Genomic DNA, 21344 nt, shown 5'->3' with positions numbered 1-21344 from the left:
CTGCGGCATAAATGTAGCTCTTAATACGATAAAACTGTCTTCTTCCAGAACAAATAACCAACTTCTGTTAGGAAAGTGCCGTAATGGGATGAGTACCACTGCACAGACATTGTTATATTAACGATTGACTTTGAGGTATTCATATCGGTGTAAATTTTTACTGTGGTACTGAATGTTGCCAACAAAATAATTACTTATATATTGATGTGTTACACAGGATTATATTTACTTTACAAAAATTTATGACTATTTATATTTTATTTGCATTGGACGTAACTAGAGTATCAGGATGACTCTTTTTTTGGCATTCTTGTACTCTTGCATAAGGTGTGTTTTCAGTAACCTTAAAAATAGTAATAACAGAAAAGTGCGTTAAAAAACCGAAATCGTCCACAAAAAAACGAGAATCACGAAAAGCGGCATCGGATGGGTAAGTGTACAGAGAGACCAGCATGGATTATTTCAGTTTAGAAAAGAGGGAAACAACCCAGTACTGTTACGATACGATCCAGTCAACAAGCCAGATACTCCCAGATCTCAACCCCAATGATCACACCCATCTCCACAGACTTTTATCGCAATAGAATTGTCACATACAGTACTTTGTTTTATCTCACTACCTTTACTGTCATATCTATTCAACTTGTGTACTTCAGTATTGTGCGTTTTCGTTATGTGCTCTGTTTGATAACTATCTGTCTTGAGAATTTTACTTTATCACTATAATTTAAGATGCTTAGCGCATAAAATAAGTAATGACCGCTCATTTTTGACACCTAATGTCACTGTTAAAGGTTCTGTGTGTGTTGATAGTATCTTTGTTTCTAACGTTTGATTTCCTACTCTTGTGGGTGCTGGTCAGTCTTTTGCCGGCCGGAACGGCCGAGCGGTTCTAGGCGCTTCAGTCTGGAACCGCGCGACCGCTACGGTCGCAGGTTCGAATCCTGCCTCGGGCATGGATGTGTGTGATGTCCTTAGGTTAGTTAGGTTTAAGTAGTTCTAAGTTCTAGAGGACTGATGACCTCAGAAGATAAGTCCCATAGTGTTCAGAGCCATTTGAACCATTTTTGGTCAGTCTTTTCCTGGCGATGGGCCAATAAAACGAAAATCGTTCCGAGATATAAAAAATATTAGTATAACGGAAACACAGTTTTATAGCTCATTCATAAATAATATTCCTCTCTATATTAAACTTTTTGTTTAGATTGTCTCAAGACAAACAGCTACAACGTTGTTTGGCGGAGGACGAAAGTCGAATCGTGAAAGAGGAGCTGGAAGTAGCCACTGCACTCGGCAGGGAGCGGTTTCCCTTGTGAGCCTACAGATGTAAAATGCATCTGTTTCGTGATACCGCGGCGCCAGCGAAGTGTTTTCGCTGTGTGTGCAAGACACGTAGCGCTGCGAAAAGTTTAACCTCTGGCCGGCGGCTGCTCAGAGCGACCGTTCCTCGAGGACTAGTAATCGGGGGTTCCGGACTGGGAGTGGCTGCACAGCGCCCCCACCCCGCTATCCCTCCCTCCACACCCGCTCCCTATCCAACTATAGCGGCTTTCTCTTGATGTTGCCAAGTTTCTTGGCGGCGGCCCCCTCTTCCTCTCTCGCCGCCAGTCGGCAGTCGGCTTGCAATTTCCATCCCTGGGGACTCCTTTCAGACGCAGCTCGCGGCGTGTGCAGCAGTTCGCCTCGGTATTCTGTACAGCACGCGGGGCCGCATAATAGATATCGGCATGCCCCGATGCCCGCGCACAAGTGACTGCCTCTCAGACAGCGGAGCAACACCAAAGCGTCTCCAGTCCCAATCTACAGCCGTTGGAGTTATGTTCTGTTCTCCCCGGCTACAAGCGGCGAATACGTCCACTAAAACGACGCACTTCCTATACTAACCCAGCTTCACGCAAAGACCAGTCAAAATACACTGACGGAAAAAAACCATCACCAAGAAATAATTAACATAGAGTAATTAAATTTCGGGAATAGATCCGTCTTTGTAACACATTTAACAGATTAACGTTGCAAGACAGCAGGTTAACGTAAGCGCGAGATAAGCCATTCCAAATGGGAAATGCTAGTAAATTGATAAGCAGTCTATGCGTCAGAATGTTAAATACAAACATAAAAACATGTATCCATTGTGTAGTAAAGGAACCACATGTCAGCTTCTAGGATCGAGTTCCGTACCCGATGCTCTTGGTTGGTCAGTGCAGGGACGATTAATGCTGGTTGTGGGTAGTACTGGAATCGTCATCCAATGATATAACGTATGTGCTCCATTGGAGACAGGTCTGAGCAGGTCAAGGAAACATCTCAACACTCTGATGAGCTTGTCACCCGTATGTGGGCGAGCGTTATCTTGTTGGAAAACACCCACTGGAATGCTGTTCATGAATGGCACCACAACAGATCGAATCACCAGAATGATGTACAAATTTGTAGTCGATGTGTGTGCGATAACCACAAGAGTCTTCCTACTGTCATACGAAATCGTACTCCAGGCCATAAATCCAGGTACCACGCAGACAGGTAGGTTACACGTGCTCACATGGCCTACTTTTAACCAGCCTAAGGACATCACTGGCACCAAGGAAGAACTGGCTTTCCTCAGGAAACAATACAGACCGCTACTCCACTCTGCCGGCCGGGGTGGCCGTGCGATTCTAGGCGCTACAGTCGGGAGCCGGGCGACCGCTACGATCGCAGGTTCGAATCCTGCCTCGAGCATGGAAGTGTGTGATGTCCTTAGGTTTGTCAGGTTAAATTAGTTCTAAGTTCTAGGCGACTCATGACCTCAGAAGTTAAGTCGCATAGTGCTCAGTGCCATTTGAACATTTTACTCCACTCTCCAATAAGATCTCGCTTGACACCACTGAATTCGCATATGGCAGTGGTCCGGGGTCAATAGAATGCACACGGCAGGGCGTGTGGCTCCGATCTGTTATTGAAGTAACCAATTTGTAAAATTTTGTTGTGTCGTTGTGGTCCAACTACTGCTCGAATTGCTGCTGCTGGTGCGGTATTGTGTTCCACAGCCATACGCCGAACACTTCGGTCTTCCCTCTCGCTAGTGCCACGTGGCCGTCCGGAGACCGGTATTTTTGCGATAATACCTTCCCGTGACCGTTGCTGCCAACAGCCATATACAGTGGCTACATGAATACCAAGTCTTTCTATAAAATAGCCGAAGGAACGTCCAGTTTTTGTTACCCTGTTACACGATCTGGCTCGAGCTCAGTGGGCTGTTGATAATGGCGGCTTTGTCACTTTAATGACATTCTTGAGTAACATCAACTCACCACGTCCAATCTCGAAGGTAACTAAGGCTCACGAGTGTTAAAGTGCGTATTTAAAGCAAAAGTGATTTCCATCTTCGTAGTGGCGCTCCTAGCGTCACTTATGCGACTGGCACGAAACTGATATACAGAAACACGCCTACCAATTTTCGTTTATTCCCCACAGCTCCCACCTGGTGAAGGGATTTCTATTCTTTCAGTGCAAGAATTGCTCCATGGAGGCATTTTTTTCTCCTGTGCTACAAACTACAAGTTGTCCTACAGATGGTCGGTATTACTCGATTAAATAAAGTACGTGCAGAGGTTTATCAGAAACTAAAATTCTTCCTAGTATTTATTTCGCATTGGAAACGGTACTCATACAGCCATTCTCACTGTCCAGGGATGTCATTTCAATAGCATAATACAGGATATCCTTCATGTAGAATTAGCTCCAATATTACTTAAATCGTTGTGCTGAGCGTAACAAATAGGTATGACCAAACTCTGAGCAAACAGTTCGCACACATAGAGGAAGAAAATGTATCACATGTCAACTGGACCGAAAAAGTTTTATTTCCGTGTCAAAGCACATTTTATGTTTCTGCTCTTGATCACGTTAATCACGGGGAACAAACAGTACCTACCAGATTTATATAAAACGTTTTCTTACATGAAATGATCAGAATACCCATTTGATTACGTTTAGTTAGACTGAAGTAAATTTTAATGTTATGATGTTCACCGACATTTGCAAGGCGCTACTGGAGGTTCTAGTCGATCTCTTTTGCCACTTACATGCACGTAAGTACTGAGTGGTGATGGAATCTGTCAGCTGCTATAATGAAACAAGGTCACAGATTATTCACGTTTATTGTTATGACTGTTCCGATGAAACAAGGGTCAAATATTCATCATGGGAAAATGAGTGCGTACATGAGTGTGTCGTAACTGTGGATCTTCAGAGGGAGAGGACTGGAAAGAATATCATAAAATAGACCGGACGGACAAGAAATCGTCTTAACGGACTGTGAATCGCAGAACTGAAGGGTTGAAGATGACTGCATCGAAAGGTTAGTGAGTAAAGAGAAACATAATCCTAAAGAGTAAAATTATGGCCGATAAGTCACCAGAGAGTGACTGATCAATCTGAACCAAGCGCCTATCATCCTGTACGAATTTTGTATGTCATGGCTGCAACATTCCCAATATTTTCGCTAGATGAGGCCAGGTGACAGCGCAGGCAGAAATTATACGGGCCATGTTTTGACCCCGCGCTAACTTAGAGAATTAATTAAACATTCACTTTAGAATTAAAGGAAATTAAAGGAAATCCTCTAGAATAATCAGCCACCCTCACGGTTAATACCAATTTCTTTCAAACACACAGAAATTTACTGATTAATTTGATCTGTCATTTAGATGGATTAAGTGTGCTGAGCAATAAGGAGAATGAAACACGAGGCTGGCTGCAGCCTGATACGTTTCACAGTGCTTGTTGTACCTATGGACAAAGATAATGTTAAAATGTGATTCACTTCGATGCTTGAGTTACATGCGAGAGACTTCATTGCTCTAATGGCATCAAGCCCCCAGAATTAACGTTTTAGAGATCATCACGGACTTGATGGATGGTGCATTATAATGGAAGTGTACTCAAATGAGGAGTTAGCAGACGCCCCTCTCCTCTACGGGTAATCAAATGGTAATGGCCATGGCGCACGACACTCGTATCTGCAGATATTTCCTGAACGACGATACCCCGAGAGGATGACCTTCGAAGCAACTGATCGTCGTCTTTGGGAGCGTGGGATGTTCGAGCCTACTACTTGTGACTAGGGGGGCAGGGGGAGGGGGCGCTAGAACGACGAGACTGCCTCACCTGAAGAGGAACTTCATCGTGCAATTGACGAAGACCCTAGTCTCAGGGAGAGATAATTAGCTGTAACATGTAATGTTGACCACATGACTGTCTGGAGGATACTACATGCTGGGTTTCCACCTTGGCAAGTCAAAAGTCGATACATTATCACCTTTGGCAAGTCTAAAGTCGAGAAACTTCAAACTGAAGTTAGCGCTTAATATATCTAATATGTAAGCCTTACTGATGTTCGTCAGTTTCTTTTCATTCTCACACCACTACTGTACTACAAAAATACAACTCCATTATACATAGTCCAGTCACAGTCATGTAGGGACGAGCGACAATTATGTAAAAGTAGGGACAATCACTACAAAATCGTAACAGGTGGCAACAGTGGCTACATAAGAACCCACGGTATTTGTACGAAGTTTAGTGGGTGCAGGCAGTGCGGCGCTATCAGCAGTTGATTTTCCTGCACGGGTACATTCTGCCAATGGCTCATTCAACAATGTGTCAACCCTCACTTTGGTGCAGATGTGCTGTTCACGTATGCGTCTTCGCTTCCTTGCGATCGGATAAGACAACGAGCGCCTAGGCGCTACCGGGAATCCTCATGAAATTGCGCAGTCACATCATCAACAAATATTTTCTGTCAACGTATGGACCAGAATCGTTGTTGATCATTATTTAGGGTCTCATGTTCCTCCATCCAGTCTCAGCGGCAAAACTTACCTTGTTTTCTTAGAGAATACTCTGTTCATTTATTCTGCTAGAACATGTTCCTTTACGAATTCGACAAAATATGTACGTCATACACTATGGACTTCCTATGCATTTTGTCGATATGCTTCTAAATAATAGATTCTGTGACAGATGACAGTTATTGGCGAACCACTTTCTTGGCCTCCACGCTCACCGGGCAAAAATCGCTACCCTTTTATTTGTGGGGGCATGTGAAAGCTTTTCTGTACGGAACCCCTTACAAGATGTACAGAGTCCTCCTAGATTTGTGGAAGGATGTGAAACAATATGCAATTCCCCAGCTATACAACAGCTCACCAGCGATTCAAAGCGAAGGCCGATTGATGCATGTAACATAGCTAACGGTGGGCGTTTCGAACACTTCACTTAGGTAACCGTTTCACTCTGTGCTGATACGTTTTTTGCTGTGTGTTTGCTAGGATTAATCTGATTATGAAGAAAAGTGGAAATGAGCTCTAACATGGAAATAAAGCGTTACTGGATCTATGTTAATACAGCATATTTTCTTCCTCTACATGTGAGGAATGTTTCCTGAAAGTTTGGCCACATATTTTTGTTACAGCTGCGTGGAAATTTGTTGCTGTTATTTTGCTCAACTGACCGTAGACTGGTTTGTTGCAAGCCTCCACACAATATTTTGTGTAATTTGTTTCATATTTACATAACTACTGCGACCTATTTCCTTTTGAAACTGCACTTAAGCTTCCTCTACAGTCTTCACCCCCCCCCCCCTCCCCCCCCCCCCTCTCCAAGCTTCACTCCATTACCAAATGAACTAAGAAAGTGCTTACCCATAAGAGCTTAATTTTGAGTTATTTCATGTTACACGTTGATTAACTTCAGCGTCAAGAAAATAAATACAATATGATAAGCAATTTACATAAGTGATAGTCTTTCTCCAGCAGCACAAATGAACTACTTTTTATCAGTATGTGGTGCTCTCGAATACGCAGTGGATACCGTGGTCGCCCATATACTTTCCAGCTTTGGGGCTAGCACATTATCACGGCGAAAGCCTCGACTATTCTTGATGCATCTGCATATGTCATTTCAACTTGTCCCTGCTTTTAGTCAGGTTGCAATGTAAGAGTCTTTTGTCATCAGTAGAGTTTAATACCTCTTAATTAGTTACTCTGGCTAACCATAGCAATTTTAGTGTTAATGTATTGCTTACGTTGTTCGTCATTCTCTAACAGTTTACAGCGGGTTCTGGGGATGGATATTACGCTTAGCAGTCCAGTGTAACTGCTGTCAGCAGTCTTCTTTTCATATCGTGATGTTAATCAAAGGATTTCACTGTGCTGAATAGTTCCATAGTTCATCGAACTTATTACTGTTTCTAGCGTAGTAAATGGTAGTGATATAGAATATTAAAAGTATTTCCCTCCGAACAGTGTTGATTTTGTAAGCACACAAACTTTGTGCCGGCGTTATAAATGCAGGAGATGCAGGAAAGTGTGGAAAAACCTTAAGAAATGCATGCTTCAACATAAATGCAGACACTAGCCAAGCTCGCTGGCTGCTCTGTTGTATTTGACGACGTCCAATACCCGTGAAATGTCTTCCATACGTTACAAGTATTGGACAAGGTCAAAACAGCGCTCTGAGTTTGATAAACATCTCCGTAACGCTATTACGCCTACAAAATAGCCCTGTGACGAAACGCGCCGCTCTTCTTTGGATCTTCTCTATCTTCTCTGTCAACCCGACCTGGGACGGATCCCACACTGATGAGCAATATCAAGTATAGGTAGAACGAGTGTTTTGTAAGCCACCTCCTTTGTTGATGGACTACATTCTCTAAGGACTCTCCCAATGAATTTCAACCTGGCACCCGCCTTACCAACAATTGATTTTATATGATCATTCCACTTCACATCGTTCTGCACGCATACTCCCAGATATTTTACGGAAGTAACTGCTACCAGAGTTTGTTCCGCTATCATATGATCATACAATAAAGGATCCTCTTTCTATGTATTCGCAATACATTACATTTGTCTATGTTAAGGGTCAGTTGCCACTCCCTGCACCAAGCGCCTATCCGCTGCAGATCTTCCTGCATTTCGGGCGATTTTCTAATGCTGCAACTTCTCTGTATACTACAGCATCATCCGCGAAAAGCCGCATGGAACTTCCGACAGTATCTACTAGGTCAAAGTAGGTTATTTGATGTTGGTCAAGAATGCTTTTAAGGCGAAACAGACGCCGTTACCGACACCTCAATGAACGAGGTCGTGTAATAGGGATTCAAGAAGTCTAATGTTCCATCTGCTATCCTGCAGAAAGACTTGGCAGGAATGTAGCCATTGTGTTTTATGATGAACGCTGGTTCTGTCTCGGTGCTAGTGATGGCCGTATGTTGCTTAGGTGGAGGCAACTTGAGGACCTGGACGCAACCTGTCTGCGTGCTAGACATATTGGACCTATACCTGGAGTTATGGTCTCGGGTGCAATTTCGTATGACAGCATGAGGACCTTCGTGGTTATTCCACGCACCCAGACTGCCAATTGGTATGTCAGTCCGGTGTTTCGACTGGTTATGCTGCCACTCCTGAAGAGTATTCAAGGGGATGTTTTTCACGAGGGTAACGCTTGCCCACATTCAGCTGTGGTAACCCAACATGTCCTGCAGAGCGTCGTCAAGTGGTCTTGGCCTGCGAGATCACCAGATCTGTCTCCAATCGAACCCATATGGTACCTCATCAGACTACAACTCCAGCGTTACCAACAATGATCGTTATTCGTCCCTGTACTGACCGACCATGTGCTACAAGCATGAAACTGCATCCCACAAACTGACATCCAGCACATGTACAGTACTGTTCGTGCACGTTTGTACGCTTGCAGTCAACATTCTGGCGGTTACGCCGCGTATTAATGTACTAGAATTTTATATTTGCAGTGGCTTATCTCGTGCTTACATTAACCTGTGATCTTACTTAAATATGTTATCTTGACAAATGTTTTCCCAAAATTTCATTACTCTACATTAACTGCATTTTGATGGTCTAGAGTGCAATTTCGTATGACAGCATAAACACTCTCGTGGTTGTTCCACGCGCCCTGACTGCAAATGTTTTCGTCAGTGTTTATCGCGTACAGGGAAGGCGGCAAAATGTAACGATCAGTCACAAAGCGTACGAAATTTTGTGTCGAGTGATCCTGACGGAGGTAAAAGGAGATAACTGTGACGGAAACTAAGGCGACAACATCTTCAAAAACCACTGCAGAACTAAACTACGCACTCACGAACACTGCCAACACCAAAACAACACGAAAGGAGCTCTATAAGTAAGAAATTACGTGGCGAGATGAATTCCAAAACAGCTCATCAGTGATGCAAAGACCTGTAAAAGGAAAACTTGGTGCTGAAGCCATACAACCTTGAAAGTGGAGCAATAGAAGATATTCATTTGCTCGGATGAGTCTTCTTGCACACTATTTCCAATTTCTGGTCGAGTATCCGTTCCTAGAGTGAAATATAGCGGCGGTTCGGTGATGACCATGGTAACCATGTCGTGGTATCCCAAGGACCCCTTGGTTATTCTGCAACGTTGCATTGCAAAGGATTATGTGACCATTTTAGCTGATCACGTCCATCCCATGGTACAGCATTAATTCCCCAATTGTGATGCTGCTTCAGAAGACGCCATGGTCCGTTTTGACACAGTTCGCTACGTCCCCGTCTGGTTGTGTATGCACGAGGATGAATTGTGTCCCCTAGCCGCCACAGTGATCAGATCTTAACATTATTGAGCTTCGGCATTCTACGTTGAAGTGATGGTGCGTAATTGCTAGCCACCGTCACCGTCGTTTCCTGAAATTGCCACTACTTTGCAGGAAGAATGGTATAATAAACCCTTGAAAACCATGCAGGTCTTGTCATTATCAGTTCCAAAACTACAGGAAGCTGTTTTGAATCCCAACCGCTTTCGAAACAGCATATCCAAACACTATGGGATGATAATGGCATTGATACAGAGGATGACACGCGTCAAGCTGAAATACTAAACACCTTTTTACAAAGCTGTTTCACAGAGGAAGACCACACTGCAGTTCCTTCTCTAAATCCTCACACGAACAAAAAAATTGCTGACATCGAAATAAGTGTTCAAGGAATAGCAAAGCAACTGAAATCATTCAACAGAGGGAAGTCCACTGGACGTGACGGGATACAAATTCGATTCTACACAGACTACGCGAAAGAATTTGTCCCCCTTCTAACTTCCGTGTACCGCATGTCTCTAGAAGAACGGGAGGTTCCAAATGATTGGAAAAGAGAGCAGGTGGTTCCACTTTTCAAGAAGGGTCGTCGAGCACATGCGCAAAACTATAGGCCTATATCTCTGACATCGATGTGTTGTAGAATTTTAGAACATGTTTTTTTGCTCGCGTATCATGTCATTTCTGGAAACCCAGAATCTACTCTGTAGGAATGAACATGGATTCCGGAAACAGCGATCGTGTGAAACCCAACTCGCTTTGTTTGTTCATGAGACCCAGAAAATATTAGATACAGGCTCCCAGGTAGATGCCATTTTCCCTGACGTCCGGAACGCGTTCGATACAGTTCCGCACTGTCGCCTGATAAGCAAAATAAGAGCCTACGGAATATCAGACCAGCTGTGTGGCTGGATTGAAGAGTTTTTTGCAAACAGAACACAGCATGTAGTTCTCAATGGAGAGACGTCTACAGACGTTAAAGTAACCTCTGTCATGCCACAGGGGAATGTTATGGAACCATTGCTTTTCACAATACATATATAAATGACCTAGTAGATAGCGTCGGAAGTTCCATGCGGCTTTTCGCCGATGATGCTGTAGTATACAGAGAAGTTGCAGCATCAGAAAATTGCAGTGAAATACGGGACGATCTGCAGCGGATAGACACTTGGTGCAGGGAGTGGCAACGGACCCTTAACAAAGACAAATGTAAAGTATTGCGAATACATAGAAAGAAGGATCCTTTATTGTATGATCATATGATAGCGGAACAAACACTTGTAGAAGTTACTTCCGTAAAATATCTGGGAGAATGTGTGCGGAACGATTTGAAGTGGAACGATCATACAAAATTAATTGTTGGTAAGGCGGGTACCAGGTTGAGATTCATTGGGAGAGTCCTTAGAAAATGTAGTCCATCAACAAAGGAGGTGGCTTACAAAACACTCGTTCGACCTATACTTGAGTATTGCTCATCAGTGTGGGATCCGTACCAGATCGGGTTGACGGAGGAGATAGAGAAGATCCAAAGAAGGGCGGCGCGTTTCGTCACAAGGTTATTTGGTAACCGTGATAGCGTTACGGAGATGTTTAACAAACTCAAGTGGCAGATTCTGCAAGAGAGGCGCTCTGCATCGCGGTGTAGCTTGTTCGCCAGGTTTCGAGAGGGTGCGTTTCTGGATGAGGTATCGAATATACTGCTTCCCCCTACTTATACCTCCCGAGGAGATCACGAATGTAAAATTAGAGAGATTAGAGCGCGCACGGAGGCTTTCAGACAGTCGTTCTTCCCGCGAAGCATACGCGACTGGAACAGGAAAGAGAGGTAATGACAGTGGTACGTAATGTCCCCTCCGCCACACACCGTTGGGTGGCTTGCGGAGTATAAATACACAGATGTAGATGTAAATGATTACTGTATTAGGAGTGGTAATGTGTTGCACTGACGGTGTTTCCATATTTTAGTTCAGCGGTCTGTATGCGTACTGTTGTATCGCTGACCTATCGATAGTCGCCTCTCTCGTGTGGCTACAGCGTGTTAGTAGTTCATAGTGGCTGTCGTGTTAGGCGCTGCTGCATCACCTATTTCTCAATTTACTGTGATGTAATTAAGAACGTTGTCATACAAGTTCTACGTTTCACATCAGTGTTCATGGGTCAATATTAATATATATCTAAAAGGTGACGATTTTAAATCTCATGTGTCGTTCTGGGAGGTCAATAACGAACAATATCGGGTCGGTTACGGCAAATTAAGGTGGACTGGGCTGACTGTAATTACAAGTTCCAAGTGAAACAAAAATGTATTCTGTTGAACTGTTTGAATGCCACGAGCTCAGGTACTTTTTCGTTTCGTATATGGGGCATCGACCTTTTGAAGCATCCGCGTGCAGGTTCGGTCATGCGGACGCTCGTCTAATGAATAAAACAGTTGTTTGGTAGTAACTGAAAGAACAGTGGCTTTCGTCAACTTATAAACCACCTTTGTAGCTTTGAATTTCATGTGGGTACTGTGTTGCGCGTATTTGAATGGGATAATATTATTTCAGCCTCCACAACGGTTTACGTGACTGGAATGCAAATAATGACTACGTCATGTGGGAAGATGTTGATCGTGAATAGTGCAGCAGAACCCTGCGTGTGTTTCAACAGAATTTACTGAATCCCACCACGCTAAATTAACATTGTTTGTGTGAGTGGCTCCGCCACTTGTTAGATAGTAATTATTACAGGGCACATCGAACGGGCAGCGCAAGGAGAGAAGAGCAAACGCCGCGAAAAAACTAGGTACGAAGGGATTTAGGAACGTTTTCGTTCCTCTGTTCTGGGAATACTTGTACAGAATATATATACCGCATTATCTCCTGGCTCGCTACTCGCAGTAAATGCTCGTATATTACCAGATTCATGCGAGGCCAGTGAAACCCAGTTCAGTACAGTTAAAGAGCGACACCACTGCAGTTTTATTCAACTTTCGTGGCAAACCCTCAACAAGAGTTTCAAGAGCTATCAACATGTTGGTCCCCTCCTTTCATGTAACTTCTGTCAATTATCTGTCAAGACGCTGCGGCCACCAATGCATTTGGCTACTAAAGGCATTTTGAAAGTTTAATTTTTGAGTTTTGAATTTGTCATTCGCCTCCCTTTCATAGAAAGTAGATAAAATGATAGTTCGGAAAATGGAGTTTGTCTGCAGAATTGTTATACCATTATTTCCTTTTACGTAGCATGTTAGTCGTACAAGAAATGCGTGAAGTTAGAAACGTGTACCAAGCGTTAGTTCGGACACAATGAAAGACTGCGAGTCAGGGTATCTTTAGTATTGCGAAACGTCTCCTTTACTCTCTGTCACGAGCAAAAGCCGGAAGAAGCGAGTGGACAATGGCGAATTCAGATGCTTTCAGAGGCAAGCGCCAACTAGGCTGTTAAGCATTCTCTCGCTTGCAGCAGGAACGCCTGGTAATTATGGCTACGTCCATATAATTTATTTATCGCGTTATATCTCGACGCGGCGGAAAGCCCTTACGATAATGAATGACAAATCGTTCGTCCAGCCGCGCCATTTATCAGTCTCATGAACTTGAAAACGAAGGCGCGAAACGCTTTTCATTAACTGAGGTAAATAAAGGCCTTCGTTTTTAACAGACCGAATGACACGGTTAAAGGTGAGATTGCGAGCAAGGCCATATTACCTAAAAGATCTGATGGCGTTACGCGACATTGCAGCTACATTTTCCTTGTTACAGTGCTGACCTCAGTGCTGGTGGCGCTGTGTCGCATGTTACCAAATGGAGACAGTGAGTTAAGCGCCGATCCAGAGCACGAGTGTCGCTTTCAAAAGTTTCGTTACTGTGGGTGTCCTTCACGGAAAGTAATGAGATTACGCAAAAAGGGACTTAATAGGTCCGCCAAGAGAAAACTGAATATTTGGATTACTGTGCGCCTCTCTCTCATAGAATGCCTTAATTCTACCTCAAACTGCGTTCTTGCGATACGACAAGCAAGGTCGTCGCAGTAATGATAAACGAGCAGTCTACTACAGACGTTTATGAGACTCGTTAGAAGCAAAGAAAGGCTACGCTCCTTCGCAACATTCCGTAAGACGAACGCGAAAATACTTTTTTGTGGTGAAAGTGACGAATTGAGGCGTGTGTCGACTCAAATGAGACCACTTTTCGCACATATTTGGTAAGCACAGTAATTTGCAGTAACAGTCTCACTTCTTTTGTGTCAGACCAAGTTATCCGCCTTTTCCCTCAGAAACGAAAGAAAATAATTATGGAACGGACAAAATAAAACAGGCCCGGAAAATATTTATGAGACTGACGCGCCACGGACGTTTGTTAATGAACAGGAGAACTCCCCGTCACAGAAAAAGCTGGAAACCCTGATTTCAGTACACAAATTGGCAGCTGTCACATGTCTGCATATGTGCATCTCCCTACAAGCTCTGTTTCGAGTACTGTGCTGCGTCATTTCGTTTGAATGAGTGAGAGGAGCAGACGTATTTAACGACCAGTTGAATGAAACACAATAATGGTGCTCACTATAAAAGCGTGCGTGTCCGGTGTCGGGTGTTATGCGTGGGTCGTGGGAAACGTGTGCAGAACTGCTTGCACAAGAGCTTCGAAGCCTCCTACTTCTTGTTCAACCAAACTGAATACATAAAGTTTGTTACTTTTGTAAAATGCTCTGAAAATATTGCTCTTTCACTCAAAGCATTGACCCAAAACTAATCACTAACGTTAGCTGACCACCGTTTCGTTGAGATATTCAAGAGTAGGAGATGCTGTCATTGCACAACGAGAAAGAAAAGTGGAGTTTGAAAGAACGTTTGAATTAATCCAGGATCACGGTAGCGCCTTCTAATGTCCTAGCCTGATTCTTATGTGTCACTTCTTTATAGGCAGATGAAGTGCAATGATGATAACAGTCTCCCAGTGAAAGCCTAAAGTCTATCATAATTTGGAGCAGTACGAAGTGTCGAAGTCTCGCCAACACTAACTATCTTTCGGGCTTTGAAAGCAGACTATAATTTCAAAATATATGTATTGTCAGCAGTTACTTTTCTTTTTGACCAACAATTCCGCTGAACACAGAATGCATTGAAAAATGTGTCAGCCTAGTGGTGTCTCAAGTATGCATACATCAACATCGGTGAACAGTTAAAAATTTTTACAGACTTCCAAAAGACTGAGGGATGAAAGCATATCGAAGGTGCTTCAGTGAAATTTTTGTTGTTAGTAAGAAGATAAACTACGCAGTGCAAGCAACAAATTTATACTTTGATCACGCGATGTACAGTTTCACGATACGGGAGAATGGGAAAAAAAGACAAATCCGTGCACTAAAGAATAATCTGAGCAATGTAATGTCAATGGTAATATACAGAGCGCCAACGCTAACCGAAGAGATGGACAACGGAAATACCGACATAGTGTCATGTGCATCTCACTCTCTGAACAACGGAAGCTGAGTCTGGACATCCTTAGACATGAAAGTATCGAAGAAAAAATATTACGCTACGTAGTGCGAGTATGGCATGACGTCACCTTAATCCTTGTAGTTTACAGTACAGGAAATTGCCATTGGAAAACCTCACCTCGATACAAAGCGGTACAAGCCCGTTCGGACGTTTATGTAGATTCAGAACAGCACAAACGCCGAATGCTCATAACTGAAAGCCGTCCGCAGAAAAACGAAAATAGAGGACATTACCGCATCTTAATCTAAGTACACTAACACTCGACTTTGCCACGTGGGATCTTACTGGTCTGCCAAATATACTTCTCAAAGTATCGACCACAGAGATGCCTTCACTTTACCAGCCAAAGACCGTAGTATGGTTATCAACCGGGAATCCGTGCTTGGTGTAAGAACTAGTACCTTGAAAGGCGACTCTTACTGAATGGCTTTGTAATTTAATGACGAAGTGTTTTGGTAAAACCGCCATCGAAGTCTGCAGTGCAGAACTTAGTGGCAAAATGGTGCGAAACGGGGTCTGTAGCGAATAAGCAGCATAACAGACACTGAATGTTGCCAAATTAATTTCCCTCTTGCAACTTCGAATTTCTTTTTGTTTTCTTTGTGTCGACCCATAACTTACTTCTTATTTACCAAATATAAAAATCCCTGGTGGTTTTATTTGCTTTCTGTACTCTGAGTTCTCCTATTTTATCGGCCACGTGAATGTTTCTGCCATATGAAAGAATTCTCGCAGGACCATCCAGATCTAGGTTTTCCGTGACTATCCAAAACCGAGTAAAGTGAATACTGGCGTGGCTCCTTTCATAGGGCACGGTCGATTTTCTTCTCCGTGTTCAACAAACGGAGACTACGCCTCTAATGGCCTTGAAATGGAGGGGGCATTAAACGTCAATCTTCTTTACTTCCTTCACCCACAGAGAAATGTTTCCAAGAACTGACTGGAAAGTTACAAATACATATTAACAAAAACAATAGTGCTTAGGTGGTACCTTGAGGAACATTTTTATTAATGTACTTTGGAAATGATCACAAGGAGCGACTGCAGACTGTTTCATAGACATGCAGGCCTTTCCGCAACTCGTCCTTCCGACGTATTGCTCAGACACGCACGGAAGTGTTTATTTCCCGGATAATGTACACTTCACGCAATCGCAAACACAGGAGGACACTCGTATGCGCAGTAGGGGAATACGCAAGGGTGGGTTGGTGGGGGTGGGGGGGGGTGGCAAGAGGTAGGTACTGCTGTGTATCGGACGAGCAAAGACGTCAGAGACTGCACGAGCATAGATAAGAAAATGTAAGCTGGTTTATTTTATAAGCAGAACCAAGTGAAACTTACAATTTGGTCGTAAACAGTAGCGTCACAGTTCAGACATACACAGATGTTTAACTGCAGACACTATTGCACATTACAAACAACGTAGTCGTCGTTCGATCAGCTGCTAAGGGTCTTTCACTGTCAACATTTCCATACACATCAAACATATTTAGAAAATGCTTTACCCTACGTTTCTTCATTTTCAGTAACCCTGTTTGTTTTACCTCCACTGCTATTCTCTTCCGTATCAACTTTACTAGAGGCATCAGTGTTGCTTCCATCACTATGGCTCTCACTATTCGAATCTGTACCATTTCCCACATTTAAGATCATTTCCAGCTCTTGGTCCAGGAAACGTTCATTTGAAATATACTACTCTTCAGTTTTATTTATGGTGCTCACAGAGTATCTTCCTGTCTTCTTTTGTTATGGAAGCAATTTCTTTATCTACAAGTGTTAACAACATGTCCATTCTGAGTATCACACAACGTTCAGAAACGCCGTTCTCGACTCCTGCCCATATCAGCTCCATAGGATCCAGTTGTGGGTGGTATGGAGGGAATCGTTTCACAGATAACTACTTTCGGTTAAAACGCTCTGTTTTATAAATGATATGACCGGGTCTCAGCATATCCTTGTCTGATCTCACGGAGTTAGATGTTGGAACACGAGTCAGTTGCTTATCGCAGTAAGGTGCATTACCTATAACGAGTACAGAGGTAGCAAATTAGGTATTAATCTCTTCCTCGGCCACTTTTCATACTTGTAATTTGAGAAATCAATGTCGTTTGGATTATCCCCGGTTTCCCGCCAGATATAGGTCTTACATAGGGATTATGTAGAAAATTGTCCATCTCTTCCTCAGCCACTTTCCATTCTTGTAATTTGAGAACTCCGTGTCGTTTTGATAATCTCAGGTTTCTCGCCAGATATAGGTCTTACGTAGGTATTATGTAGAAAATTGTTCATCTCTTCCTCAGCCACTTTTCATACTTGTAATTTGAGAAATCCGTGTCGTTTTGATAATCCCCGGTTTCTCGCCAGATATAGGTCTTACGTAGGGATTATGTAAAAAATTGTCCTCACTGCCAGCATGGATGACGATAGTTGCAATTCCTTTTGAAACAGGTTTCAACAGACCCTGTACTGCTTAGTTACTCCTTCCATACGATGCTGTGTTACAAGTGCGAACAAACGTTTCATCCATGTAGAGAACTTGAGGGCACTCCTATATGTACTGTCGGGCAATTTTTACTTATGCAATACGTCTCGCCATGATACTGCTTTATTTCTGGAGAACTTCTCGATTACTCGCCGTCTTCATCCAAAGAAATCCTAGAATGCGAATCAATTTTACAAATTGTGCCTATACACCCATCAAAATTGATTAAACTGTAACTTTTTAATGGAGTCCCTTTACAGTCGGTCTTATTTAATTGCTAATGCAGAAATTATTCATCACGCGATGAACGACTTGCTTATTAAAACTGTGTATAGTGGCCTTCTATGATCATCTGGGCCTTCACTTATGAAATGTGGAAAATGTCCATTTCTCTCTCGATTCGCCGAACAGAAGTAAACTACACAAGCAGTTGCTTCAGCCACTAGCTGAAATTCGTTTAGTTTCAATGGAGCATTGAGCACAGTTTCTTTCTCCATAAACTGGAAGGCGCGTGGAACTACATCGCGTGTTTCAGTATGACGATGTACGACATTTAATTTGCTTTGTAATGTTGTTATCTTCAACTTCGATTGCATTCTCCCAGAGTCTTTACTGATGGCGTGCAACGCCTGAATCGACGACAACACGTCCGACGCTGTCGATCGTCTGAGCGGAGCCGACTGCACATGTTGTTTATGATTTTCACGTCTATTTGAATGAACTGCATAATCATTATAGGGAACACGTAGATATTAGGAGGGTGGTTTGAAAAGTTCTCGGAATCACCACGAAAGGTCAGCTCTAGGGCAACGAGTTGTACACATGATATTCATTGGACTGTTGCCTGTAAACACATGCCACGTCAGTGCTCTTGGAAGAGAGATGTGGCGGTGACATGGCTCTGTTGTTCCCGCGTATGATTTGCGAAGATGGGAAAAAGGAGATTTGATCAGTAATTAGCAATGAAAGACCTGAGTCGAAATAGGGCCCCGGGAGTAGACAACATTCCAATAGAATTACAAACAGCATTGGGAGAGCCAGTCCTGAAAATACTCTACCATCTCGTGAGAAAATTCTGAAGATGCCAGGGGTCGAATACAGGGAGCGAAACGGTATTTACAATTTGTAGAGAAGCCAGATAATAATTCCAATCCCAAAGAAAGCAGGTGTTGACAGATGTGAAAATTACCGAACTATCAGTTTAATAAGTCACAGCTGCAAAATATTTAGGCGAATTATTTACAGACGAATGGAAAAACTGGTAGAAGCCGACCTTGGGGAAGATCAGTTTGGATTCCATAGAAATGTTGGAACACGTGAGGCAATATTGGCCCTACGACTTAAAAGAAACATTAAGGAAAGGCAAACCTACGTTTCTAGCATTTGTAGACTTAGAGAAAGCTTTTGACAATGTTGACTGTTATGGCAGTTATAAGAGTCGAGAGACATGAAAGGGAAGCAGTGTTTAGGAAGGGAGTGAGACAGGGTTGTAGCCTATCCCTGATGCTATTCAATCTGTATATTCAGCAAGCAGTAAAGGAAACGAAAGAAAAGTTCGGAGTAGCTATAAAAATCCATGGAGAAGAAATAAAAACTTTGAGGTTCGCCGATGACATTGTAATTCTGTCAGAGACAGCAAAGGACTTGGAAGAGCAGTTGTACGGAATAGACAGTCTCTTGAAAGGAGGGTATAAGATGAACATCAACAAAAGCAAAACGAGGATAATGGAATGTAGTCGAATTAAGTCGGGTGATGCTGAGGGAATTAGATTAGGAAATTAGACACTTAAAGTAGTAAAGGAGTTTTGCTATTTTGGGAGCAAAATAACTGATGATGGTCGAAGTAGAAAGGATATAAAATGTAGACTGGCAATGGCAAGGAAACCGCTTCTGAAGTAGAGAAATTTGTTAACATCGAGTATTGATTTAAGTGTCAGGAAGTCGTTTCTGAAAGTATTTCTATGGAGTTAAGCCATGTATGGAAGTAAAACATGGACGATAAATAGTTTAGACAAGAAGAGAATAGAAGCTTTCGAAGTGTGGTGCTACAGAAGAATGCTGAAGATTAGATGGATAGATCACATAACTAATGAGGAGGTATTGAATAGAATTGGGCAGAAGAGGAGTTTGTGGTACAACTTGACTAGAAGAAGGGATCGGTTGGTAGGACATGTTATGAGGCATCAAGGGATCACCAATTTAGTACTGGAGGGCAGCGTGGAGGGTAAGAATCGTATCGTAGAGGGAGACCAAGAGATGACTACACTAAGCAGATTCAGAAGGGTGTAGGGTGCAGTAGGTACTGGGAGATGAAGAAGCTGGCACAGGATAGAGTAGCATGGAGAGCTGCATCAAACCAGTCTCAGGACTGAAGACCACAACAACAACAACAACAACATTCCTCATTGTGGACACCCTCCTGCCATTGTTCCCATCTACTAGTAGCTGCAATCATCCTAGCTAGTTTCATATCCGTAATCTCAACCTTATTGATAAGGTAACCTGAGTCCACCCAGCTTTCGCTCCCATACAACAAAGTTGGCCGAAAGATTGAACGGTGCACAGATAACTAAGTCTTGGTACTGACTTCCTTCTTGCAGAAGAGAGTAGGTCGTAGCTGAGCGCTCACTGCATTAGCTTTGCTACACCTCGATTCTAATTCTTTCACTATGTTGCCATCCTGTGAGAATATGCATCATTAGTATTTGAAAACGTCCACCGGTTCTAACTTTGTTCCTCCTATTGGGCGCTCAATCCGTTTATATCTCTTTCCCACAGACATTACTTTCGTTTTGGAGATGCTAAAATTCATACCATAGTCCTTACATTTCTGATCTAGCTCTGAAATATTACTTTGCAAACTTTCAATGGAATCTGCCATCACAACTAAGTCGTCCGCATATGCGAGACTGGCCGGCCGAAGTGGCCGTGCGGTTAAAGGCGCTGCAGTCTGGAATCGCAAGACCGCTACGGTGGCGAGTTCGAATCCTGCCTCGGGCATGGATGTTTGTGATGTCCTTAGGTTAGTTAGATTTAACTAGTTCTAAGTTCTAGGGGACTAATGACCTCATCCGTTGAGTCCCATAGTGCTCAGAGCCATTTGAACCATTTTTTTATGCGAGACTGCTTGTTTTGTGTTCACATATCTTAATGTGATCCGAACTGAACCCAGAACTGAAAATTTTTCTTGATGGGCCAAGATTCACTTGAAACGAAGAATTGATAGCCGGAGTTGACAACTACACTCCTGGAAATGGAAAAAAGAACACATTGACACCGGTGTGTCAGACCCACCATACTTGCTCCGGACACTGCGAGAGGGCTGTACAAGCAATGATCACACGCACGCCACAGCGGACACACCAAGAACCGCGGTGTTGGCCGTCGAATGGCGCTAGCTGCGCAGCATTTGTGCACCGCCGCCGGCAGTGTCAGCCAGTTTGCCGTGGCATACGGAGCTCCATCGCAGTCTTTAACACTGGTAGCATGCCGCGACAGCGTGGACGTGAACCGTATGTGCAGTTGACGGACTTTGAGCGAGGGCGTATAGTGGGCATGCGGGAGGCCGGGTGGACGTACCGCCGAATTGCTCAACACGTGGGGCGTGAGGTCTCCACAGTACATCGATGTTGTCGCCAGTGGTCGGCGGAAGGTGCACGTGCCCGTCGACCTGGGACCGGACCGCAGCGACGCACGGATGCACGCCAAGACCGTAGGATCCTACGCAGTGCCGTAGGGGACCGCACCGCCACTTCCCAG

General features: G+C 43.5%; 1 protein-coding gene across 1 annotated transcript in view; it reads left to right on the top strand.

Annotated features, from left to right (window-relative positions):
• The first annotated feature begins 4323 nt into the window (after positions 1-4323).
• LOC124622840 (hemicentin-2-like) overlaps positions 4324-21344 on the top strand; it is a 180548-nt gene continuing 163527 nt past the window's right edge. Inside the window, exon 1 of the mRNA XM_047148632.1 lies at positions 4324-4339. Coding sequence (XP_047004588.1) covers positions 4324-4339 — 16 coding nt within the window. The remainder of the gene's footprint in view (positions 4340-21344) is intronic.

Source organism: Schistocerca americana, chromosome 7, assembly GCF_021461395.2.
Source record: "Schistocerca americana isolate TAMUIC-IGC-003095 chromosome 7, iqSchAmer2.1, whole genome shotgun sequence".
Classification (NCBI taxonomy): Eukaryota; Metazoa; Arthropoda; class Insecta; order Orthoptera; family Acrididae; genus Schistocerca; species Schistocerca americana.
The sequence above is the reverse complement of the archived record's forward strand: the minus strand, read 5'-3'. Positions and strand labels throughout refer to the sequence as shown.